The sequence below is a fragment of the Festucalex cinctus genome, chromosome 1 (assembly GCF_051991245.1).
Source record: "Festucalex cinctus isolate MCC-2025b chromosome 1, RoL_Fcin_1.0, whole genome shotgun sequence".
NCBI classification, from domain to species: Eukaryota; Metazoa; Chordata; class Actinopteri; order Syngnathiformes; family Syngnathidae; genus Festucalex; species Festucalex cinctus.
The window spans coordinates 59,845,862-59,870,735 of record NC_135411.1 but is presented as its reverse complement, the minus strand read 5'-3'; the positions used below and the strand labels follow the sequence as shown (position 1 = coordinate 59,870,735).

At 39.9% G+C, this 24,874-nt stretch overlaps 4 protein-coding genes across 6 annotated transcripts; 1 reads left to right on the top strand and 3 right to left on the bottom strand.

The window, feature by feature from the left end:
• Positions 1 to 566: 566 nt before the first annotated feature.
• Positions 567 to 2,381, bottom strand: LOC144004008 (zona pellucida sperm-binding protein 3-like). The gene is made up of 10 exons (XM_077500896.1): positions 2,229 to 2,381; positions 1,990 to 2,156; positions 1,823 to 1,923; positions 1,656 to 1,744; positions 1,402 to 1,579; positions 1,229 to 1,334; positions 1,066 to 1,151; positions 862 to 950; positions 733 to 798; positions 567 to 668 (listed from the first exon to the last, which is right to left on the bottom strand). The coding sequence occupies exons 1-9, from the start codon at positions 2,293 to 2,295 to the stop codon at positions 734 to 736; spliced, it is 948 nt and encodes a 315-aa protein (XP_077357022.1). The 5' UTR covers positions 2,296 to 2,381; the 3' UTR covers positions 567 to 668; position 733.
• Positions 2,382 to 5,328: 2,947 nt separating this feature from the next.
• On the bottom strand, positions 5,329 to 7,059 carry LOC144003958 (zona pellucida sperm-binding protein 3-like). The gene is made up of 9 exons (XM_077500767.1): positions 6,908 to 7,059; positions 6,653 to 6,837; positions 6,484 to 6,587; positions 6,328 to 6,419; positions 6,073 to 6,253; positions 5,886 to 5,988; positions 5,723 to 5,811; positions 5,553 to 5,644; positions 5,329 to 5,478 (listed from the first exon to the last, which is right to left on the bottom strand). The coding sequence occupies exons 1-9, from the start codon at positions 6,969 to 6,971 to the stop codon at positions 5,393 to 5,395; spliced, it is 996 nt and encodes a 331-aa protein (XP_077356893.1). The 5' UTR covers positions 6,972 to 7,059; the 3' UTR covers positions 5,329 to 5,392.
• A 1,362-nt stretch (positions 7,060 to 8,421) lies between these two features.
• nedd8l (NEDD8 ubiquitin like modifier, like) lies at positions 8,422 to 9,740 on the top strand. Its single transcript, XM_077498046.1, has 4 exons — positions 8,422 to 8,588; positions 9,001 to 9,048; positions 9,124 to 9,206; positions 9,278 to 9,740. The coding sequence occupies exons 1-4, from the start codon at positions 8,571 to 8,573 to the stop codon at positions 9,396 to 9,398; spliced, it is 270 nt and encodes an 89-aa protein (XP_077354172.1). The 5' UTR covers positions 8,422 to 8,570; the 3' UTR covers positions 9,399 to 9,740.
• On the bottom strand, positions 9,720 to 24,210 carry ap1g2 (adaptor related protein complex 1 subunit gamma 2). Of its 3 annotated transcripts, XM_077498024.1 has the most exons (23): positions 24,090 to 24,179; positions 23,928 to 24,016; positions 23,317 to 23,519; positions 22,552 to 22,676; positions 22,094 to 22,235; positions 20,745 to 20,841; positions 20,584 to 20,660; positions 20,258 to 20,353; positions 18,186 to 18,266; positions 17,984 to 18,082; positions 17,847 to 17,902; positions 15,011 to 15,124; positions 14,784 to 14,924; positions 14,539 to 14,593; positions 14,013 to 14,135; positions 13,407 to 13,496; positions 12,551 to 12,678; positions 12,335 to 12,439; positions 12,096 to 12,234; positions 11,655 to 11,802; positions 11,235 to 11,386; positions 10,877 to 10,975; positions 9,720 to 10,774 (listed from the first exon to the last, which is right to left on the bottom strand). In XM_077498024.1, the coding sequence occupies exons 3-23, from the start codon at positions 23,515 to 23,517 to the stop codon at positions 10,679 to 10,681; spliced, it is 2,364 nt and encodes a 787-aa protein (XP_077354150.1). In that variant the 5' UTR covers positions 23,518 to 23,519; positions 23,928 to 24,016; positions 24,090 to 24,179; the 3' UTR covers positions 9,720 to 10,678. The 3 variants fall into 3 exon arrangements, with proteins under 3 accessions (XP_077354150.1, XP_077354144.1, XP_077354159.1); XM_077498018.1 differs by having other exon boundaries at positions 23,976 to 24,210; XM_077498033.1 differs by lacking the exon at positions 23,928 to 24,016 and having other exon boundaries at positions 24,090 to 24,199.
• Positions 24,211 to 24,874: the final 664 nt, after the last annotated feature.

Below are 24,874 nucleotides of genomic sequence, written 5' to 3'. Positions count from 1 at the left end.
GAGGCATTTATTTCTGGCTCATATACTCAAAAATATAAACGCTTGTTTTTGCTCCCATTTGAGGTAAATCCAAAGGAACTAAAAATTCCACAGTATCACAATTTCTCTCAAAGCAGTCCAAATTTGTGATTGTGAGCACATCTTTGCCAAGATAACCCATCCCACGTGTGCTATATAAAGATTAGTGCACAGGGGCCTTAAACTGCCTCTGGAAGGGCCAGTTTTGTTTTAATGGGGGCATGTTTAATATTTAGTGACTAACTTTAGGATCAGTTTCTCTGGCTGTCAAGTTGCAAAATGACATCTTACCCCATATAGTGTGACAATTTGTCAGTCTTTCACCTGGCACACATTTGATTGCAAGAAATAAAGTGACACAAGTAACCCCAGACACGCTGTAGTATGCTACGCATGTACAGCGCCAACACAATAGTAAGCATACATGCGGGCTCTGAGCCTCTGACCAAAAACACAATATGAGGTCTTTTGAGACCCTACTGTAAATTTACAAAAAGTTTTACAGGGCATACTTTACAATACAGGAGAGGGGAATAAAAATAGGCGTATGTGTTCCAGATATTTATTGGATACAATTTGATGCAAGAAAATCAACAGACTCAGTCAGCAGTTTGTGACGTCAAAACAGAAGCTTGCATTCTGGTCCATGCCTGTTGGAAAGAACACATTATGCAATTAATGTCCACATGTCTGAAATAGATATTTGCCATTTACTTTATGCGCCATCTTCAGTGATAGTCAGGGGTCCAAGGACTGCATTCTGGACGACTCCATGCTTCCCTGCAAGTACAAGAGTACTTTCAGACCAGCATGACTTTTTGGGTGGTGTGGAGAAACTCATACCTGAATGCACACTCCTTGACCACCTGGACTTGCAAGTGGTTTCACAGCAGTCACACAACTTATGTGCGGGATTGTCCACCAACTCCCAACTGAACGGAGAGGCATTTGGTAAAGGTGATGTCATCCCAAAAATGTTGCTTTAATACTCGGCATTCCGATTTGTGGAATACAAAGTACGAATGAGGCAAAACAAAAACGACTGACCCATGCCCTTTGACAAAGTTGCATGCCTTTTTAGTGATGTCAATACCAGATGGATCCCAAGCTAGAAGTTTACAGTGGATAAACACCTGTTTTGAACAGCATACACATGCTTGGTTAACATCAATTTTGGAAATTTAGGGGGTATTTAAAAAAAATAAGTCACCTCCTCTTCAAGAGCAAATTTGAATGCTTGAAGGTATAGTCTGATTTCTGATGAGATCTCCCTTGGTTGAAATCTGGAACGTGACAACTTACTGTCCAGCAGACATCTATGAATGAAGAAAAAAAAGAATTAAAAAAAAAAACTATTGCAGAAGTTTCACCATTAGACAGTACCCCTTGTTGCCGATAATGCTGTAAAAATGATCAGTCTGTGGCTGTGGTGTAGTTGTAGCTATGCATTCCTCCATCAGCAGGAGCATTGGCTGATGCGCATTCTCTTCCACGCGTGCCGCAATTGGGATGAATGAACCGAGAGCAAAACGGCTTGATTCAGCTGGGCCGGTGAAGTCATCTTGCACAAAAAAAATAAAAATGAAAGATGAGTCAAGTTGAGCTCACAATGGTGTAAATTTTAGTTATGAACTCACCGTTCATAAGTGCCATATGAAACACCAGACCCGATTGGCCATAGGTCGAGAATACTGGCTCATAGGTGTTTGGGGACCATCCTTTAGGCCTGCAACACATTTTGTACAATAAAATTAAATTCCAACATCAAACACAGCCATTTGTGAAGTAATCAATACCAACCAACCTGTCAAATACGCAAATAACGGGGTGGACTAATGTTTGTACTTGAGAATCAGGAGACAAATAAAGCAGGTCATTGGTGTGCACTACTTTGTTCTCGGTCACCTATGACAAAGTGTGAATGTTAAAAGGGAACAAAACTACAAAGTGATGGCATAAACAGGTAGTCACCATTGTTCTGAAGTTACAGTCTGTATACTCCGCATTGAAAGTTGCCTCCCGAACTGATGAGCTGGCGGGAGCGCAAGTGCCCAAACGGAAAAGTGACGTATCAGCATGGTGTCTGGTTTCCGTCCACACCAGTGTCACAAAATCAGGCCGACAGTCCAGCTTGACATCTTGTGAGGAACAAACATACGAAACCTAAATCAGCACAACACCAAATTGAAAAACTCTCACCAACACATTACCTGCATACACTGCAATGGCGGCAGCGAAGCTCAGAAGCAATGCACTATGCCAAACGAAAGCCATCATGACTGAACATGTGCTTCCTACACCGATGCTGTTTTTATTCACTCTGACTGGATGGTAACAATCAAGTCAAACGGTTTCACCTGGTGTGTGCCAACCAGCTCAGGTGCAGATGATTACAATGAGCTCTTTCCACATTCAGCATTTCTTACATTTTCAAATGATCAATTGGTGAAAGAGTGCTCTTGGAGTGGGCCTTCGGTGGGGTTTACCTGATTTACCACCAAGATCACATCACAATAAAGAAAAAACAAATAAATAAAATCAACTGTAAATACAAATACAATATCTATGGGGCAGTTAAGTGTCAACATTTATCTAGTAACATAAAAACATAGAACATTTAAAATACATCATACTCACCAAATATTCAGTTTATCAAATTTTTGCTAGTTGAATTTAGCTTGCTCACACTGACCAATCAGGGGATGGGAAAGTGCTAACAATCTTGTTTTCCAGCTAGAAAATTTAAAATCTGATTGGTTAAAGAAACACTGCAATTGAAAATATTGTTTACACTACACCGGCTAGCACTCGTGACTCTGATGACCCTGTGCAGATTCTGAAATTTGATCGGATAAAACAAAATTTAAAATCTACATACATATTACAAAATGAATAGAATATTCTGTTGAAAATAACTGAATACAATTCCATAGAACAAATATTATTCATATGTTTACATTAGAGCTGTCAAACAATTAATTTTTTAAATCAGATTAATCTCATCTTAGAGTTTTAATGAATTATGATTAATCACTCAATTAAAAAGGCTTTTATCAACATTTTTTGCCCACCAAATATGAAGAACAAGTTATGTTAATTTCAATATTTAATGATTTGAGGAAGTCTTCAAAATTTTTTGATCCACAGCACACGCTCATCCCCCTCTTTTTCTAATCAGTTCATTACTTGCATAATTTATTTTATTTTATTAGAATTTTAATATTCTGAATGTCATACGCAAACTTTGATTAAATGCTTTACTTGAATGCATGTACTTATGTTTATTGCTCAACACTACCTGTGCTACCTTTAACGTAACCATCCGCTGTCAAGCTAAAGGATAAGCTGTGGTCAAAATTAATAGTGTGATTCATCTGCATTAATACGTGATTAATGTGATAATTTTGTGATAGTCAATGAGTTAATGCTTTAACTTTGACAGCAGTAGCTTACATACATGTATCTTTCAAGGGATGGTCAAAGTTTGTCAAGTCAAATTTATTATTCAGCCCTTAATCACACAAGAGTCTCAAAGAGCTTCACATACCCACAGCTGACAAACCCCAATGACATCCCCTGATCCAACCACAAAAGAGCAAGGAAAAACTCAAAAAAAAAAAAAACAACTTCGAGAAGGTGTCACAGATGTGGTAACCCCCCTTCCAGGATGACCAGGCTGCAATGGATGCCGAATGGGCAACAATTTACATAGTTTGTGATACTAAACATTAGGGGTGTTAAAAAAAAAATCGATTCGGTGATATATCGCGATACTACATCGCGCGATTCTCGAATCGATTCAATAAAAAAAATCGATTTTTTTTTTTTTTTTAAAAGCTCAGAATTGTTCATTCGGTAGTCTTACCGATTCAACGTCTTATCATCATTGCCTTTTTTTTTTTTGTGTGTGTGTATGAATCGATTTTTAAACTTCCATTTTTAATGGAAAAATATTCAACAAAACGTCTGACTTCGGGTTAGGATTCACACCTTGAGCATGGAAGAATGTTATATGAACGGAACATTAAGCCTTAATATTTTATTTTAATGCTGTTCAAACATGAAACAGATTACAACCTCTATAAGACTGAAATTTCAGCTAAATAAATAATACATTTTCATATAAATCTTACACTCTACAAGCTTACTGATTAGTATTTTCTAAATTTGAATGAAAAAAAATCGCAACAATCGACTTATAAATTCGTATCGGGATTAATCGGTATCGAATCGAATCGTGACCTGTGAATCGTGATACAAATCGAATCGTCAGGTACTAGGCAATTCACACCCCTACTAAACATTAGTAATTAGAATAGTGCAAAAGTCCATTTAGGAAGTTTGTGGTTTTTACATGTGCCTACTGTTGAGCATTACCATTATTAATATTCATTTATTCATTCATTTTCCGAATCGCTTACCAACTGTTCCATCACATTGACATCACAGAAATAATTGGAGCATATTTATTTATTTTTGATTTTATTACAATTATCTATTTAATGTTATTTGACTGCATTGCATTTGCCAAATTGTGACTTATGAGGTTTCGGCCCAACATCAGTGATTAGTCCATCCATCCGTTTTCAATGCAGCCGTCTACAGTACGGGCAAAGGGTGGACTACACCCAAATCGGGTTGCCATTAAGTCACAGGGTGTATTTAGAGATGAACAATTGACACCAAGTAGGAACTGAACCTACTTTGTCTGCACACAACTCAGGCATGTGCATTCCTACACACATCTTTTCATTCATTAGTGAACATTTTGTCACCATCACTGAATGTTGCCTCCAGAATAAAACGTTTGGAATTTACACTACAGAGGAGATGGTTTCCCAGTCTAAGCTTCAAGTATGTCAATGAAGTTGAAGTCAATGAGCAATTTTTAGCAGTAAGAGAATATCCTCTACAATTGTGACATTTCAAGAGAACCTTTAAACCATTCGTGACTGAAAATGACATCACTGGTGCTCAGGTAAGGACAAATCACAGCTCGTTTGGGCAGGAAACAGAGCCATGATTTGTCATTACCTGGTCCTGAGCACAGGTGATGCCACCTTCAATCAACAGTGACACTGAGCGGCAACAGTATTTAAAAGGAACTAATTGTTACATGTTAGTCATTCACTAAAATAGAGTTACCAGCTAGCTAATAGCCTAGCTTACATTTCTTCTACCATGTTTTCTGGAATCCTGCTGTGGCGCTATGCTCTTACAGGGTAATACAACAGACTTGAGATTGAGGGGAGAGCTGCCACACAGGGTAAATTCATTCAGAGGTTACTAATAAAGTCAATGAAACATTCAGTGGGTCCAACAGCATTTTATTCTCTGCACAACATGCTTATCAGAAGCAAAGGGCTCCATCTTTTTAAGCCATCAAACTTCTTCTTCTGTCTGACATATCCACGATGATCAAAGGCCCCAACACTGAAAGTTGACTCAGCCCCTGAGATCCTAAAGAGAGAGGTGATAGAGCGACTTAAGAGGTACAACTCAAATTAGTAAATAAGAAAAAAGTACAAATTTACTCCATTCAATTCCTCTTTTGGACCGAGTTTTGCAGGTGTCATCACAGCAGCTGCACAAGTCACTCTGGGATGGGTCATCTATTAATTCCCATCTAAGAATAAAACAAAAAGTATAAATATGTGGTGGTGGTGGGGGGGGGGGGGGGGGGGGGGGTCAGTGCAATACTTGCCCGCCAGTCTGCTTTGAATATTGACATGCTTTCTTGGTTTCATCAAGGACTTCAGGGTCCCATGCGACAAGTTTACAGTGGATATACACCTGGATTTAAAAAAACAAAACAAAAAAACGCAAGCTCCAAATCACTGCTTAGAGTGGTCATTTAACCATCTCACCTTTCCGACACCAAACATTGACGACTGCAGGGAGAGGACAATTGCGGATGAATGGTATCGAGGAACGAATGCCGAGTTTCCTTTGATGCTATCTGTAAGACACCTGCAAATAAAAATTTGGGGGGGGGGAGAATAAAATTACAAATGCAGCTTTTAGATCTGCAACTAAAGGCAGTGCGAAACCTACCCTTTGTTGAGAATGATGGGATAAATCTGCTGTTCTGGCTGCAGCTGTGCAGTGGGGGCTGCCACACATTCCTCCATGAACAGACGTAACGGTTGATGGGCTTTCTGCTCCACAGCCGCCCAGATAGGCATGAACGAGCCCAGCGAGATTACATTCGATTTTGCTATGCCTGACATTTGTGCTGTATGGGGTGGGTACATTGGCACTCAGATGCAGATTTTAAAACATGTTTTGTATGACAGTGTGGGGAATCACCATTGAGGAGCGCCATATGGAAGACAAGGCCACCCCGCCCTGTGGCAACACTGGCACCTGGGTTCAGGAATGGAGGAATCCACCCTTCTGGCCTAAAACATACAGAGAACGTTTTAAATGATATCAGGAAAAACAGTAGACAAAATTATACTGCACCTTTTCTGGACACATTCAAAGAAATACTCATAAACTGGCGGTTTTGTCTTTGACCCAGGATTGTAGCTCAATACATTCTGATGAACAAGATGTTTTCCTCTTATCTGTGAAAACAGATTGGTCAACAAGAAGCCTCCGACAATTCAGATGATTATCTTTCCCCTCCTACCTTTTTTTGAAATTTACAGTTTCTGAATTTGTAGTCAAAATGTAGTTCCCACTCTCCTATTGGCATACTAGTCACACTCGACCGTATGCAGTTGCCAAGGAAAAAACGGGTCGAGTGTGGCACCAGCTCCTGATTGATCCTCCATGTGATGTTTACAGAGTCTTTCCAACAATTAATTTTGATATCTGCAATGAAAGAATGCTGATATGGAAAGCTCTGTTGCATAACCACAAACAAAGCATTTGTGTTCAGTACCTTCATCATATGCGGTTGCAAAATCAGCCAAGAGTGTCACACCTAAGAAGAGATTGAGAAGCATGGCTAAATAAACCAACGAACCTTGCAAGTGGAATTATATACACACTTCCTGCCTAATCATACCAATGACAAACATCTGTGCGGGAGGAGGAAAAGGCTTTTAGACCGGCCTACTTTGTACACACGTGACAAGTGGGGAAACTTCCATCCATCCATCCATTTTCTTGACCGCTTATTCCTCACAAGGGGGGTGCTGGCGCCCATCTCAGCTGGCTCTGGGCAGTAGGCGGGGTACACCCTGAACTGGTTGCCAGCCAATCGCAGGGGGAAACTTTTGTTCTGATATATATATTTTTTAAAACGGGCAGGATTATGAAGGAGTATGAAGATGAAAGAAATGTGTATTGAAATAATGTAAAACAATTTTACTCCACAACCTAACCATTTCAAACTATATATATATATATATATATATATATATATATATATATATATATATATATATATATATATATGTATATGTGTGTGTGTGTGTGTATGTATATATATATATATAAAAGACTAATTATGCTAAAAAAAATTGCTTACTTTATATAGAATTTTTTTTATGATCCTTGATCCATGAATAAAAATGTTTTTAAAAAAGTACAGAAATTCACAAAACAAAGTATAAATTAAACTTTTTTTTCCCCCCAATGAAAAATAACGTGTATGCGACAAAAACGTACAGTATGCTTCTGCGACGGGCTCGCACGGGGGGGTTACGGCGTTGCTCCGCTCGTGCGTTTGCCTTCCGACTTGCGCAATACACATCACAATACACATCGGTGTCTGCTGGAGTTTCACACCAAGTCCCGCTGTCGCTATGGCTGGGCCGCCACAGAGTGGCGATTCCTCTGCATTTTATGACGGATTCAGGAAGTTCAATTTAATTCAGAAACACGAAACAAAGCCGGGGGGAGAGTAAGTTCATCACCGTGGCAATTAATTATTGCCAATTTGCACCGGTGTCGGCCGTAAACTCGCCAAAACACAACAGCCGTGCACTTAGCGAACAGTTTTTTTTTTTTTACAGTCATACCAATGGAGAAGATTTTTTTTGTTTTGTTTTTTTTTTACTTATATATTTTTTAAATAAATATTCTGATTGGGTCATATGTGGCCCCTGGTCAATAACTTATATTTTCCATCACTCATTCACACAAGCTCAGTTCACGTAAGCCACATGGGTCTCCCAGGCGGAGGCGTGAACCCACGCCAACCGGCACCGAAGGTAAGTGACGGTTCCACTCCCCCGCCTGGAGCCCGAAGTGGTCAAGTTTTTATTTATTTTGTATTTATTTATTTTTTTATTTAAATATATATATACACTCACTCACAAGCTTACTTCTTGTAAGCCACACATCACATGGGCCTGAAGTGGTAAATAGTTACAAAAGTGTGAAGTCACGTTTAATCATCACGCGATACCGTAACCAATCACAAAAAGTGGAACTTATTATCTGTACGTCACTTTCGACTTTCGGAACGTTTAGCTTGTTACACAGGAAGTAGTCCTGAATCATCCCGGCGACCAGTTTAGAAATAGTCACACCGAGTCAATCGCTTTATTCATTACATGTTCACATAATATAAAATTGTGTCATATTCCTCGTTCAAAATGCTGATCAAAGTGAAGGTAAGACGTTTCTCATGTTACATAAAACATGAAAGTTTGCTCTTTGGAGCTATGTTTTCAAATAAGATGACCGTTTCATTTTGTATCTATGTGTAGCTTCCACTGTATTATAAACAATACGTTTGTTGTGTGGCTTCGTCTTACATAGGTGAAGTAATTTACAATTGGCACATCATTATTGATCTGACGTAACGTTCTTTATGCTATACTTTGTAACCTGCAAAGTGAGAAACTTCTCATTGTGTGGACGCAATGGTCAGTTCTGTTGTCATGGGGTTAAAATAAGAGATAATCGCTCTACGTAACAAGCACAAAAATAGTTAACGGAATTTCCAGTACATAAAAAAAGATGCCAGTTTAGCTTGTGCTACATAAGGGTGATACCAGGTCTGATGTGTTCGTTCGGTTTCAGACTCTGACTGGAAAAGAAATAGAAATTGACATTGAGCCCACAGACAAGGTAATGCCATTTCAAAACTCGTCATTAAAACTCACGATACAGAAACATGTATCAGCATTTTTCTTGGCTTTCTAGGTGGAGCGAATTAAAGAAAGGGTGGAAGAAAAGGAAGGCATACCCCCTCAACAACAAAGACTCATCTACAGTGGAAAACAGATGTGAGCGCCTTCACAGAAAGAAAACCTTTTCTTCATCTGTAATCAAGTAAAGCATAGTCTTATATTTTCAGGAACGATGAGAAGACGGCTGCAGACTACAAAATCCAGGGAGGCTCTGTGCTTCATCTGGTGTTGGCTCTCAGGGGAGGGGAATCGCACCATACACCTGATGTACAACTCGGATCATCATGAACAGCGCTTAACACGATACCAACTGTGTGCCAATGCTTTAGGTGTCCCAATTTCATTTAACCATGCTACGATAAAAAAACAAACTCACCCCTCACAGACAAAAAAAAAAAAAAAAAAAAAAGAAAAAGAAAAAAGGTGTGTTTCCTTTGTGAATGTTTTTGTAACCCACATTGGATTTCTGAGTTGCCCTGTTTATACAGGCACTCATGCAGAGTTTTAACAATGCTGTGGTAATTATTGCTTGTGAATAAATGCTCAAGTTGAGTTTTGCACCTTTCTCCAATGCACACACTGGTCAAATTAAGAGATTACCAATACACATTGTTGCTGAAGGTGCTGAAACGGTCTCGTCTTTATTAGAGAATGAACGTGAATCCAAACACTTGAAATAGTTTTCTTAGTTCTGCAACAGTTTGAACATCCGTTTAGAATACCACTGCGGACACCCAAGGGTTTCCAGTTATTTCGAGGACTTCTGAATGTACTCACGCCCTCTTTTAAAAATATACGTACATTGGTCTTTAAAATGAAATAATGGAAAAACAATTCTACATTACAGTCCTTAAAAATTATTAAAAGTGACTGTAAATAATCAACAAATGGACATTGTTCAAAATGTTATGCCTTTTTACAGTAATTGTAATGATGATTGCAATATAATTAGCAAATGAGAAAGAAAGGCACGGAAAAGAGGGGAGCTGTGAGTGTCTGATATGCTAGTATCGTGATGGTTCATTTGTTTGTAATGAGCAGAGGTGGGTAATCCAGGTCCAGAAAGTAAAAACCCTGCCACAGTTCGCCTCGAGTCATAGGAGGTTCTACTTGACCGATTGGTAAGTAACTTGTTTACCTGCTGGTTGATTAGATGCACCTGTGGCTAAAGCCAAACTGTGGCAGGGTTTTTACTTTCTGGACCTGGATTACCCACCTCTGACTATGAGCCGTTTACCAATTCCTTAAAAAAAGATGGAGGGGGTGCAAATGGTGTGCTACAAGACATTCATTATTTCAAAAGAAAAGGCAAAAAAAAAATTACTACAGAATTCAAAACCCTGAATATTACACCTAGGGGTGACACTTAATAGCTAGTTGACATTGGAAAACAGCAATACTTGAGTGTTTTTTTTTTTTTTTTTTGTATTCCAAAGTAGAGAATGCAATACCAAATAGATCATGAGGTTGTGTTCTCTATCGAAGTTCAACATTAGTGTAAAAAAAACAAATCAGGAATCTGAGGAATGGTCGTATGGAGGTCTGATGGTCTGACTGACAGTTGCCCATCAGGAAAGCCCAGGAAAGGAATCAATCTGAACTGTGTCCTGAATGCAAGATCCTTGACTTGAGTACGATATCCGTATCCTCATCTTCAGATTGACCTGGAGGGAGTGGGTGAGATCACACTTGAGTGCCATATTTCCTCTATGGTTCATCTCCAGAATATCTACTATTAGAACCAGAACGATAATAATGGGTCTCACCTTGTTTGGATTGTTGAGAAGTACCACCTGAGTCACATGAGCTAATCCTCTTGCCGGAAGAGTGTCTCCGCTGGGTGCCTTCATGTGTAAGTGGAAACTCTGAAACCAAACAAACATGTGGACACCTAACACACAGACAATGCATGTATATTGAAACACTCTCACAAAATTCATCTTGTACTAGTGCACAGCAACAAAATATTTGCACCTACATGAGGCTGTAAACCACAACTTGAAGCAACTGTTTGCTCATCATTTTGAAAGTTCCCATTTTTGGGTAAAATTAGGATTCATAATAAAAGTAATAAGTCTCAAGTGCTCAGTTCCTCCGACGATAAGGTGAAATGACAAAACAAACCTTGGGCACAGCGGCCTGGAGAGTGAAGCTTGTGACGTCTGAGTCGGAGGAGTTGCAGCCTTTCAGGGTTACCGTCACGTCGGCGTCCGACTGTTTCTCATAGCTGAGCGTCAAAGTTACGCCGTTCTTCTCGTACACTGTCACTGCCGGGGCTATGAAACAAAAGCAACATGGATAATTATGCAGTACAAACCCAAACAAAACAGGATGTGATTATTTGAAAAAATGTGCTTGCACCACACGTCAGTCTCTTGATACCAATTTGTTGACATGCCCCCCATGTATACAATATAATAAGGAGAAATTCAATTAAACTACACAAAACAAGCTGATTTCTGACTTGCCAAGGTGCCTTTAACATTTTAATAATAATATTCTCAATTTCTTGGTGTCGGAAACCTGGAACCCCAAGACTCAAACCTGGTGCCGGGAGTGTGGGCTCAAAGCCTCCCAACAGATCCAGAAGGTCCCCTCCAACAGGCTTGGCTGTGTTTATGGGCTGGACGGGTACGGTGCCACCCTGATCGGACTCCTTGGAGTCCCCAAGCAGGTCCAAAAGATCACATACCTGACGAAAACAAACCGACAGGAAGGTAAAGTCAATACATCATTATTCATCCCAAACCCACATTCCTAAGAATATAAAACAGGAAGTAAACTGTGATGGAACTCGCACTCCTTTTACAGACTGATATAAATCAAGGGCAGCCATGTTGTCAGACAAAATTCTCAAGTTCTGACTCATCAAGATAGAAACTGGTTAGCCAAGTTTCATTTCCATTGATTTAGCAGAACAAAGATGAAATCAAGTTCAGTCAGGAGAGATGCTTTACATAAATAAAATCCAATCACGTTGTATACCTGGTTAGCAGGCTGCTGTGACAGTTTCTGCTTCCCTTTGTCCACCTCCATCTCTTTAATGACATCCCCCATTGAGTCCCCATTGGTATGCCCCGGAGAGTTCCGGTCAATCACGGGCATTCTCTCCAGCACAGCTGCCCTGTGGATGCAGTGGACATCTCAACAATTCCAGCAGAAGGATGCTTGTCCTCCTGGGTTGCAACTTTTTTGTCCTCTCCAACGTTAAGATCCTCACACACCTCATGTGGTCATATTTCTTGAAGAGTGCGTTGTACTCCACTGCCCTCTGCTGGAGCTCCACATCTATACAGCTGCCGTAAATGCTTACAATGCTTCTTATTCGACTAAAAAAAAAAAAAAAAAAAAAACGGACATGGAAAGGCAATATTTCAATGTGTTATAAATGCTAACAATGACCCTAAGCGACAAACAAATAAATGTCAAATGTGCCTTACTCGACATTCTCATTGATGCGGGTGCTCAGTTTCATGGTGGCAGTGAGAGCAAAGCCCCTTGTCGCTGGGGTGGACATGTGAGACTGGAGAACGGTTTCCAAGGCATCCAGCACACTGTCCGCACTCACCTAATTGGGATTATTAAGCAGAGTTAATTAAAAAAAAAAGTTTTCATTAAAATAAATAAATAAATTAGGGATGTCAAAATTAGTGCGTTCACTTTGAATTAATTTAAAGTTCCTTTAAAGCCAATCATTTTTTTAAACACGCAATTAATAACCACCCCTTACTTGGAAACCTGTACTGGGAAATTCCAGTCGCAACGCAGCCACATCAAAATTTAGCAGTGATAAATTTAATAATAATGCATATATTTGTGGAGACTGGGGTCAAGTTGTAGTTTACAATTTTAAAAATGTGCAGAATTTCACAAGTTACTTTATTTTAAGGATTAGATATCTCTTAATATGTAAAGAAAAATGCACTGAGCCCTCACCAACTCTTACAAATGCAATTATGCCATCTAGTGGCAGAAAAAATGACCTCAACTCAATATCACACTCGTTTTCTTACAGTACATCTTTTTAATCTTCTCAATTTTATTATTATGAAATTACTGTATCAATGAGTAAAAGAAGCAGACATATTTGTATTAGTTTAACATCTTTTCCACTTTTATGTTAACAAGAGTATAAAAACTTAGAAAAATTATATTTTATTGTACATTTAGAATAGATATAAAATTTACAATTAATCGTGAGCTAAGTCAATTTAATTACGATTAAAAATTGTAATTGCCTGACACCCCTAAAATAAATAAATAAATAAATAAATAAATACGGTGTGCTCCATTTACCTCAATGGGCTCCATCTCCTGACACTCTCCCCTGAGTAGCAGGTCTCCATACTCTCCAATGCACCAGCATGCCACCTGAACCAGCGGTTGCTGCAGACATCCATAAAAACTTGATAAAATTCTACCTTTACAAAGATACCAAATACTATGATTGAGTCCGTTTTTGAGGTTTTTGGCTCCTGAGCCATTTGCGTCTTCATTATTACTACATTTTCAGATTCTTTACTGGATTACACAATTTGGGTGAAATAAGTTTCACTTTGGACAGCAGTTTATCATTTTAGGGGTTTTTGTTTGTCTTCTACAAGGTTGCATCACTCAATAAATTGTGTTCAAGGGAGCTTTTTCATGCCATCATCTTATTTCCAAAAAGGGCATTTAATGGCTTACTTCACTCCATGACAATTTTGATTTTAAGAGGGGGAGATACGCTGAATAATTATATTTTGATTTAAGAAAAAGCACTACTCTATTAGTAATAGTAATAAGTACTAACTGAGATCATTTTATAGTTTGTTTTACAACCTACGCATTATGCAAACAGATTGCACAATTGAAGGGCTAATAAATACAGAAGTAACGAACTGCAGAAACACACACACACACCTGAGAGATGTCAGTGAGCAGCGCTCGGTAAAGCTTGTGGACGGTGTAACAGTGAAGCTCGGAAGCGTTGGTGATGAGCAGGATCAGGTTGGGGACAGTTTCGTCTCTTACATCACCTCCTGCCTACATATGCAGGAATAGGGGAGCAAACCGGAGCCTATCAACACGACTACTGATGCAAGAATTGAACTTGCTCCACAGTTGACTTGCCATCACATTAAAGAAGTTAACCTTTTTGTTAAAGCACTCTTCTGAGAAAAAAAAGTGAATATATGGTTTGAAAGTGGAGTGAGAGAGTGGAAAGACCGTCTCGAAATAGGAGATGGCTTATGTAATATTATTGCAAGAGTAGATCAAATGTAAGCTCATTTACGCAGAATCAGCAATAAGTAAAGGATTCACTGCCTTATTTTGTCAGATTTATTGATAATCATAACTGCTAACTAAAGCCTTGTGTGACACATACTGCAAACACACAAATCGAATTGGTGAAAGGCATCACGTGTGACGTTGTGTCAGTATTTACCGTGGTGAGGACATGCAGGATGGTGTCAATGTGCCAACGCTGGGAGGGTGCGTACCTGACAGACGCACAAACACACACAATGGTGCTTTAAGAAAGTCAGAAACGCACAGAGAAATCCATCTGGGTTCTCGCGGCCGTGTACACGCGCGCAGAAGTGACAGAGTGAAACTGTGGCGATGCGGTCACGTTGCCAGTGTGAACCTATCACATGCATTTGACAACGTTTGCATGCCGAAGTCACTCACTTCTCTGCAGCATGGAATATTCCGCTGGTAGCTTCAGCCCTGAGTTCAGGGGGGCAGTTGGAGAGGAAGACGAGCAACTCCTTCATCATGGAGCGGATGTTGCTGGCGGACACCAACGCTAAGGAGAGGTCTAACGCGCGGCTGAACAGATGAAAGGTTCGGGATATTAAATCGTGTTTGAGACAGAAGTGAAATGGAATGAAAAGATGTGCAGGTGAGAAAGTTACCGTTTGACAGAAGCATCCGGGTCCTTCAAGCAGTCCACGATGGTTCCTCTGTGACGCTGCACTGCAATGTTGTCGGTCCCAACAATCTTTTGCAGGGAGGTCATGGCAATGTAACTACACAAAAACACAAAAAATAAGGTGGACGTAAATAACTGAAAAATCGTAAATAACTGAAAAGTTGCGGCCAGCATGCCTGCTGCAGAGTTCTGAGATTCAGGATTAGAATCTCAGATTCGTGTGCAGAGTTTGCATCTTCTGCCCCTGCTTCCATTTTTTTTTCTCTCAGGGTAGGTCGGAACCCTCCCCACACCAAAAATATACATGTTAGCTGAATAGAAGTCTGTAGTCTAAACCTTCCTGGGAAAAGCTCCAGCTCATCCGTGACCCAAATGAGGACAATTGCAACTAATTGATGTGCTTAAAAATTATTATTATTTTTTTTGTGCCAACCTATTCCACACAATTGGATTTTGATAGTTTAACCCCACAAAAAATTAAAGGAAGGCTCCTTTAATTTTACATGTATGGCTTGATCGGCAGTAAATAGTTAGTTTAGCTACGAAAAATGCATAAGAGCTGAAGAATACACCCTTATATTGATTTATTTAACTTTTCTTCAACATAGAAGTACTTCCGTGTTGGAACGCCCCCGAGTGGTGACGTCACTAGTGTGTATACTCTCTTGGCGAACAGTAGTTCACGCAGACATAACAACGAGGAGGACACAAACTGTCACTTATGCCTTTGTGTATTGCAAAATTTTGCAAGGCGTCGGCAAGGAAAAACCCGCGAGACCCCCCTTAAAAAAACAAAAAACAAAAAAAAAAACACTTGAGTAGACAATGGTTTGTTTGCTAAGTGCTGTCAACCTCCCGGCAAGGACAAGCAGGCGCGTGTGTGCAGCGAACATTTCAGGCATGAGGACTTCGAAAATATGTTACAATTTGAGATGGGGTACGCCACACGCCTAATACTAAAGCCCAACGCAGTACCGAGTATCTTTAAAGAACCAGACGTGGGAAATAATCCAGCCGATGGAGGATCTCTGGCGGCTATTTCCGCAACTGCTAGCAACACGGAGCCTTCACTGTCACCAACAGCCGGCACAAATCGAGTCCCTACCTACGGCCACTGAAAGATCTCGGAGAAGCGAAGCAAATTTAAAGCGAAAGGTAGGCATGTTTCGTTATTATACTGCACGGACTGTTTTATTTCATAATTCATTTGAGTGTGAACATCGTCAAGTACGGGGACGAGGACGTTATGTTTTATTAGCTCGTAAGTTGTTTATACTTCACAAATTGACCATGTTCATAATCTTATTTTACCAAAAAATTTATAGAATGTGGATTAGTGTCATTATCATGTGTCGTGTGCGACGTACTACATTTGTGTTCTGTCCCGCTGTTCTTCCTGTGGTAACCAGCCTAGGTAACGGCGTCTCGCATTTCCTTACTTCATTCTGTCTATAAATAAACACGGTTAATACACAACCTTCTTGCAACCTTTCGTTTACATCATCGGGACGCTACGCAAAAAAAGAAAAGAAAAAAAACAGCTAGGGGAGGTTGGGCGCTGTAACGATGATACATTTAATTTTACTATTTTTTCTTTTTCCTGAAATAGTTCGTCAGTTCCACACGTTTTGCATTGCTCGTGCTGTGTGTCACGTTACCTGTTGGATATTGGCAGTTGAGATTGTCCGCAAGGAACCGATCCTCGAGTTCTTTCATTTCCAGCCAGCACACATTCATTAGCGGATTGTCCATTCCTGTGCAGCTCCCGCACCACCCCCCCGCCTGATTCACTCGTTCGTTAAAGTTTATTTTGTGCCCGAAAAGACCATCTGGCGCCACAACTTTCACATCCAAGGCAGACTTTCCTTCGGTAGGGTTATTTTGTCGTGTTGGATCGAAGCGATAAGGTTTAATCCTTCCGGGTTTGACGCTAGATGCACGGCTGCGTTGCATAGTGCTTCCATAGTGTAGCGTTTACACACTAGTGACGTAAACATCCGGGTTATTTAGTCACGTGTAACAAACATGCCGGCGTTCGATTCATTTTAACATCGGTTTAAAAGTTATTAAATGTACATAAAAAAATAATCACGTCACCAAATTAATTATTGAAAAAGTAGCAACTTTTTGCTGCTAAAAATGGATCAATAAGTAAAGTGTTCCTTTAAGGCAATGTTTGTGTAGCAAAAAGTAATCTAATGAATTTCCCTCATGGATTAATAAAGTATTTATCTATCTTCTTTAATTTCGACAAAACAATGTTGATCCCCAAACTTGACACCTTAATACAGGGGTGTCAAACTCATTAACTCAGGGGCCGCATGGAGGAAAATATATTACTTTACAAAATCATCTCACGGGCCGGATGAAACCCCTTTTGCGGGCCTGATCCGGCCCGTGGGCCTTATGTTTGTCACCCCTGCCTTAATACATCAGCTGTCACTCACACACTTAAGAAAACAAAAACAAAAATAGCATCCTCGTCACAAAGGCCCTGCAGGTTTTTACCAGACGAGCCTGTAAAGTGACCTCATGTCCCTTAAAGATAAGAGCTGAGAAAAAATATGACTATAACAAACCCCAGAGGAACAATTGATGAGCCTTCACCCTGCCTAGCAGATAGAAAGTGACCTTCTAGTGTGGCTCCAGAGATAATATAGCAGGGCAAGGCGATGAGATCGCTCAGACTGATGACAAGCTGTCATGAAGTTGCCAGTGGCTTTGAGGAACCAAAACGTACAGAGGAAGAAGCAGAGAATGGGGGAAGATGAGACGAAGGAAGAGGAATTTGGGGTGGAATGCGGTTCAGCTGCACTGACCGAATGTTCCTGTCGTTATTCAGGAGGAAGCGGCCCAGGATGTTCACAGCCAGGATCTGAAGACGTGAGCATTTATGAATTTATCTTTCTTCAAAAATATAACAGCAACCAGTAAGTATTGTCAAAGTGTCTCTCACCCTGAGGCCACTTTCTGACTTGATGTCCAACACGGTGAGAACAGTCTCATAAAGCACAGCATTGCCCACTGTCTTCGTGCTGTCTGTGTTGGTAGCTACCTATACAGCAGCATACACACACAAAGTCATCCATTATATTACCTGGTGTAAATAATAAAAGTTAAACAGATAAGGATACATGTGCTGTAAGCATAAATGGAACCTGAGCTAGTAGATCATTCATGGTGTCGCTAGCTGACTCGCTGTTGCGACCGAGGATTCTCAGCAATCTCAAGATGCGCACCTGTGAATGGGAAATGCTTGCTTTTAAATCGCAGTGGTTTGTTTGCATTTAACATCTCCACACTTTATATTTTATATACAGTATTTGTTTTTTATTATTGTTGTGATGCAGGCTGTACCATTTTTTGGTGTATAAAGTGTTCCCTCGCTACAACACGGTTCACTTTTCATGGTAACGCTGTTTCACAGATTTTTTTTAGTGCAATTTTGCATGCATTTTCTTATAGTAATGTACCCTTCCATCCATCCATTTTCTTGACGGCTTATTCCTCACAAGGTTTGCGGGGGGTGCTGGAGCCTATCTCAGCTGGCTTTGGGCAGTAGGTGGGTTACAACCTGGAATGGTTGCCAGCCAGTCGCAGGGCACACAGAGACGAACAACCATCCACACTCACAAGCACACCTAAGGACAATTTGGAGCACCCAATTAACCTGCCATGCCTGTCTTTGGAATGTGGGAGGAGACCAGATTACCCGGAGAAGACCCACGCAGGCAGAGGGAGAACATGCAAACTCGGAGCCTGGACTTGAACCCAAGTCCTCAGAACTGGGAGGCGGACGTGCTAACCACTCACTCACCGTGCTGCCCTACTAATGTACCTATTTTATAAAATTTTTGACTGTTTCAACATTGAGAATGTTTAAACAAGAGAGACATTTGAGACAATGTAAATGCCTCAAAGAGAAAAGTGTATGAACTGTGTGGTGAGGTGTTCTAGAGCCTTAAAACATTTCTATTAAATGTAAAACATAAAGCTAACTACTTCGCAAATTTCATTTATTGCGGGTATTTTTTTGGACCCTAACCGCAGCGGAAAATGAGGGAACACTGTAAATGGTCAGAAGCTGAAATCTTCACAGAAAATTTCAACATATATAGTTGGAGCTCTAAAATTTTATCATATTGGGATGTATGCTCTTACAACGGCGTATTAGGGCCATGCATATTTCATTTTTCATAGAGGGATAATAAGCCCCGGCTACAAGCGGCCGAAATGAGTTTCCTCTGCAGGGTGTCCGGGCTCTCCCTTAGAGATAGGGTGAGAAGCTCGGTCATCCGGGAGGGAATCAGAGTCGAGCCGCTGCTCCTCCGCATAGAGAAGAGCCAGCTGAGGTGGCTCAGGCATCTGGTTCGGATGCCTCCTGGACGCCTCCCTGGAGAGGTGTTCCGGGCATGTCCCACCGGCGGGAGGCCCCGGGGACGACCCAGGACACGCTGGAGAGACTATGTCTCTCGGCTGGCCTGGGAACGCCTTGGGATCCCGCTGGAGGAGCTAGTTGAAGTGGCTGGGGAGAGGAAAGTCTGGGTTTCCCTCCAAAAGCTGCTGCCCCCGCGACCCGACCTTGGATAAGCGGTAGTAAATGGATGGATGGATGGATGGATGGATGGATGGGATAATATTCAGAGGAAAAACTCAAATTTACAAGAAAAAAAAAACTCGTACACAGTATGTGCGACATTAAAAAGTGGCAAATTTGTGAGAAAAAAAAAGTCACAAATTTACAAGAAATAAACTCACAGATTTGTGAGAAAAAATCTCAGAAACTCAGAATGCAAATTTCCTAGTTTAATTCTTGTAAATTTGATTTTTTTCTCTTTCAAAGAAAACATAATAAAAAAATATGTGCGGCCTTAATACACCATTGTATGTTCTAAATAGTTAAAAAGAAGCAAAGTTTCATTCCACTCCAAGATCAAATGAGATCAAATTAGAAACAATTAAAGATAGAAAATCAGGCATTCAACAAGGTTATGTGGTCTGTCTGGTCAGCCTGTGACCGTTTCCGAGATTCAGGTTAAGCGTTTTAGGCCTGCTGTACACTAGTTGATGCGACCTAACGCGTCTCAAATCAGGTGTCACAGTTTTGCCATTGCAGCAATATGTTGCCTGTATGCAGGTGTGAGTCGCTGAAATTAATTTGTCAAGTTCAGTTGTACTGAGCCGTGTTGCTAGGGTGTGCAGAATTAGCTGTAATAGAGTGTAGACAAACCTGTAGGAAAGGATCACTGATTCCTGCCACGTCATGCTCTGGAGAGTAACCGGATGTTACCAAGCTTTTCATAATGCGAACCAGATCTGGGACCGCCTGCAATACACACAGACACAAAGTAGACATGCTAAAATGGCATGCACCATGAAGAAGAGGTGCGTTCAAGCAAGCCCCTGAAGATGTTTTGAGAGTATTTCACTATGTAAATGGGAATGCACAACGCTGCAGGGCAGTGGGCAAATTATTGATTTTTCACGGCTTTTGGTTATTACCTTAACTGAACTACTTCAGCCCAAGACGTGTGTTTGCGTGTGTCTTCTTTGTACCTTTCTGAAGCGCTCCAGAGTCTCCGGATTACACTCACACAGCACAGTGATGAGCACTACAGCCCCATGGAGCACACCTTGACGACAAATAGAGCCAAAAACCTTGAACACAAACAACCTGATAAATGTTCGTCTCAGACGGATGTTGACGGTAAACTGACCGTGGTGTTTCTCTGCCAGGAGGGAGCGAGCTGTAGGGGCAAAGAGCTCCCCGAGATCTGGAACCTTTCGAATGATGTGGATGGCGCACAGCGCAGCCTGGGGGTAAATGTAATTAATGTTACAACCATATTAAGCATTAGCATTTGGCTTCTCCCATTCGGTGCATGCCACAACAGCAAATATTTGGTCGTGGCTGTTTACAAATTCTAATATGTGGTTGGCGCATCAGGTTGCTGTGTTGACATTTTTTGTATTCAAAATTAAACTTTTGCAGTAAAGTATTGTGATAACACAACACCGAAAACCACAACTATTTTGGCCGCATATATTCATTGATAAGAAATGTTTACACCATTTCATGCCCATTTTATTTCTGTTACTTGTATGCTTTCATTTTGCACATTTGCGTAAGGAACTATGCTAAAATGTAACTAGTATTAATTTTATCCACCATTTTAAAATTGAATCTCAGTTTTAGTCCAATTTCAGTCACGCTTGTTAGTTTTTCTAACAGTCAACTTCATCCTGTTTTAATTTAGTCAATTTTTAGTTGACTATAAATCAAGCATTTTAGTCTTTATTTTAGTACAAGAAAACATAATTTTATTAGTCTAGTTTTAGTCAACAAAAACTGTCAACTTTTTAGTCTAGTTTTAGTCAAGACAATCATTTTACCACTGTAAATTTTTAAAACTGTTTCATATAAATTTCATCTCTTTGATGAAAAACATCGTCACACACAATTTTTTTTTCCTCACTCACTCACGTACGCATACAGTGGCTACTATCCATGCTAAGAACTAGTAAATTAGCCAGCATTAGTAAGCGGTCAGAATAACATTATTGTTGAAACGTTATAGCCGTGGATTAATAAATTATAGCTATAATTTTATTTTTTTTGTTAAACTTTTCACAGTGAATCGTTAGCTACCAGCAGATCAGATTAGCAGAGACAAGATTTCTAAAAAAAAAAATCAGAAAATATTTGTCTCGTTTTTGTTCATGAACTAAAATTTCCATAGGTTTTAGTCCAGTTTTTATTAAGTGCAATACATTTTTGTCTCAACTTCATTAGTCGACGAAAATGTATACTGTAACTGCTTTAGTCCCAGTTGTTGTTTATTAATGTGGGTTTTAGTCTAGTCTTGTGTAGTTTTACGATTACAAAAATTCAACCTTTGAAAAGATTAATTTGATTTAAATAATTTTTAATGGGGAATATTACTTCTAAAGTTCACTAACACACTCCTTGATTGTGTTTTGACTTCCAGGTTTCACTATATAATGGAAATGACAAGAATATATATTTTTTAACTGTGATAGGGATAAATAATGAGAAGATCTTTACCTTCTTCTTAATATAAGAATTAGAGGCCCGAAGCAGTCTGTCAATCTCCGGAGCAAGATCTTTGCACATCTCAGCTGAGCCAATACAGGCGAGTGTGCATAAAGCCAGAGACTGCACATACTGGCTACTGTGAGACAGGTCACTGAAAGGCAAGCACATAACTGCTGTATCATATGATGAAAGGATTTCTCAAACCTGTTTAACCAAATTTTATCTCCTATAATATCTCTGGAGTATATTTGTTACAAAAGGTTAAAAATGTAACTCACCAACCAGACATATGCGTAAGCTAATGCTAAAAAAAAAAAATGTTTCGACACATAATACATCATAATTGTAGCTACTGAATTTAATCTTATTTGAGACGTATTGTAAACACAAACATCTAATTGATTCTCGCAATGTTATTTTTCCCTTCCTGAATGAACTACAGTATGTGATTGGACTGGCCTCCTTACTTCTTTATGGAATTTGTGATGAGCAAACTGGCATCCTGCTTCTCATCCAGCAGCATCATGGCTCCAAGGTATCCTACACGCTTTTCACTGTAGCGAGGGCTAGCTATCATCCGAACACACTCCATCTAACGGGAAGAATAACAACTCTGCTCAATAGAAGTGCCTGAAAGGGAATTCTCATCTCTTTGCATAGTCCGAGTGTAAATCAGGCACAGCTTCAAAACAGCCATGCTGGAATCAGAGCGGACTCAGTGGCCCACTTAGCGGGTCTGACTAGATAGTAGGCTTTGACATGGGTTGTGCACTGCAGAGTCCAATTGAAGGGATTTAACATTGATGATTGACGAATTAAACGATTAAAGCGGACGTATTATGGAAAACTGACTTTATATATTAAAAAAAATAAAATAAACTACTCGACCTGTGGAGGGGGTAATTGTGTTTTCCGATGTGTCTGCAGCATGAGCCACATACACGGATTTGCACACTAAACTGATAAGTGTAATTCAGTTATAGTTAAAAATCACAAGACTTTTGAATGTACATGAGCAGACGGATTTCTTATTCACTTGGCTACATTTGTACTTGGAGTATGCAATGCATTTTTACATTTGACTGACATATCACCCATTCCATTTGGTTCATCAAGTATTTCAAACTTCTACACTTCCAGGGAAAGCATTTCCACGGTGAAGTGACTCAAATGCACCATCTGGCAACTGCCATTATGGTTTCTCGTCACACTCAAATCCCAGATCTTCTCACCTGACCAAAGTGTGCGGGGTAGCCAAGCATGTGGACATAGAGAAGCTTGGCCAGGTTGTGAGATCGACCATCGTTGTCAGATTGTCTGAATTGTGCCCGGATGGCAGCGCACTCCCTCTGGATGACACCCCGCTCCTCACACTGAGTCCTGGCTGACCTAATGGCCCGGATCATCTCCTGCAGTGGGATTGATGGAGACATGGCTGTGTGTGTATGTCATGTATGCATGTAATGTAATGTATGCATGCATGCATGCATGTATGTATGTATGCATGTATGCATGTATGCATGTATGGTGTGAGACAATGAGTAAGCAATAGAAAAATAGATTAAAACAGAGTCAGTTTAATTCTCAATTGAAACCATCGATTCAAAGGTCCATAACAAAGTGGACTCAAACTATGCATAAAAAAAAATACAGCATATCGGCAGCACTAACTCAGTCTAGCGCTGGTTGTACGAAAAATATATTTGCAGGTGTATTTACCCACCCCAAAAGTGTATTCAAGTCAGTATCACTAACGACACATAACGTCACTTTTGAATAAGGAAAAACAGACGTGAAAATTTTGGGGTAAACAACAAAAAAACCCAACTTGTTTTGATACTACCTTGGCTAATGAGACAGGTCACTCAGATATTGCAAGCCGGTGGCTAACCTTTAGATAGCGCTGAGTTAGCCGAGGGAGATTCTGTCAAGCTAAAAAGCTAAATAAATAAGCATGACAGTCGACTTGTGTGGTAGGTTATTGCTGAAATGAAAAACAACATACTCAACGATACGTAGACTTATGACCAAAAATAAAACACAACAAAACTCGTACACATCCGTAAGATCATTGCTTGACACTAGTATCCGCGGTGTCCTCGAGTCGTGAAGTACCATAAATGAATACAAGAGGTGACTTATTTCCTTGTACGATCTTTCAAAATAAACTTCGTATTTAAATAAGCAGTGCACGGTTCTTTATTGGTACACATGTTCCGTACACATGCCTTTTCACGCTGTAGAATGAATCTTTAAAATATCCAAGATCTACTAATTTTATAGAAATATATGATCTCACCGCGTTATAAATCAGATGTGATGTTATTTTGAAGTCAATATATTCCGTTTCCGGATTAACACCAACTACCGCAATTCCAAAAGCTTTTCCCATGACTTCCGCGATTCCTTGCCGTGTGTTCAGGTGGATGAAAAATGATGCGTGCTTCCTTTCTTGAACCATATGTCTCCATCATCTCTTACAACCGTAACTATACAGTACATGGCATTCAGGAGAAGTTAAAATTCAAAGAGGTGTAATAATAAGTATGTCCACTGAGGAAGAACAAGAAGAAGAAGAAGAAGAAGAAAAAAAAAAAAGACAGTCGACATATATTACCTGTTTTTTTTTTTTTTTTGGGGGGGGGGGGGGGGCGCACAAACTACTTTTCCTGAAAACATTTGAAAAAGGAGGGAATATGGCCTTAATGTTTATATGATAAAACTATTTAATAAGATGCAACTATATTCATTATGTTTTTGATGTGTTTTGCAACAATTCAGATCATTCGA

Bases quoted from the DNA above. Each gene is read 5' to 3' on its own strand.
- LOC144004008 (XM_077500896.1), bottom strand. From the start codon at position 2,295: ATGATGGCTTTCGTTTGGCATAGTGCATTGCTTCTGAGCTTCGCTGCC. The intron at 1,580-1,655 runs GTGAGTTCATAA...TTTTTGTGCAAG, and splicing joins TCATATGGCACTTATGAACG to ATGACTTCACCGGCCCAGCT. The intron at 1,335-1,401 runs GTACTGTCTAAT...CTTCATTCATAG, and splicing joins AGCATTATCGGCAACAAGGG to ATGTCTGCTGGACAGTAAGT.
- ap1g2 (XM_077498018.1), bottom strand. From the start codon at position 23,517: ATGTCTCCATCAATCCCACTGCAGGAGATGATCCGGGCCATTAGGTCA. The intron at 20,842-22,093 runs GTAAAGATCTTC...ATTTACCCCCAG, and splicing joins ATTCTTATATTAAGAAGAAG to GCTGCGCTGTGCGCCATCCA. The intron at 12,440-12,550 runs GTAAGGCACATT...TTTTTTTTTTAG, and splicing joins CGCATCAATGAGAATGTCGA to TCGAATAAGAAGCATTGTAA.
- LOC144003958 (XM_077500767.1), bottom strand. From the start codon at position 6,971: ATGCTTCTCAATCTCTTCTTAGGTGTGACACTCTTGGCTGATTTTGCA. The intron at 6,838-6,907 runs GTACTGAACACA...CTTTCATTGCAG, and splicing joins TGCAACCGCATATGATGAAG to ATATCAAAATTAATTGTTGG. The intron at 5,812-5,885 runs GTGAGATGGTTA...TTTTAAATCCAG, and splicing joins CAATGTTTGGTGTCGGAAAG to GTGTATATCCACTGTAAACT.
- nedd8l (XM_077498046.1), top strand. The intron at 9,049-9,123 runs GTAATGCCATTT...TTGGCTTTCTAG, and splicing joins ACATTGAGCCCACAGACAAG to GTGGAGCGAATTAAAGAAAG. The intron at 9,207-9,277 runs GTGAGCGCCTTC...TTATATTTTCAG, and splicing joins ATCTACAGTGGAAAACAGAT to GAACGATGAGAAGACGGCTG.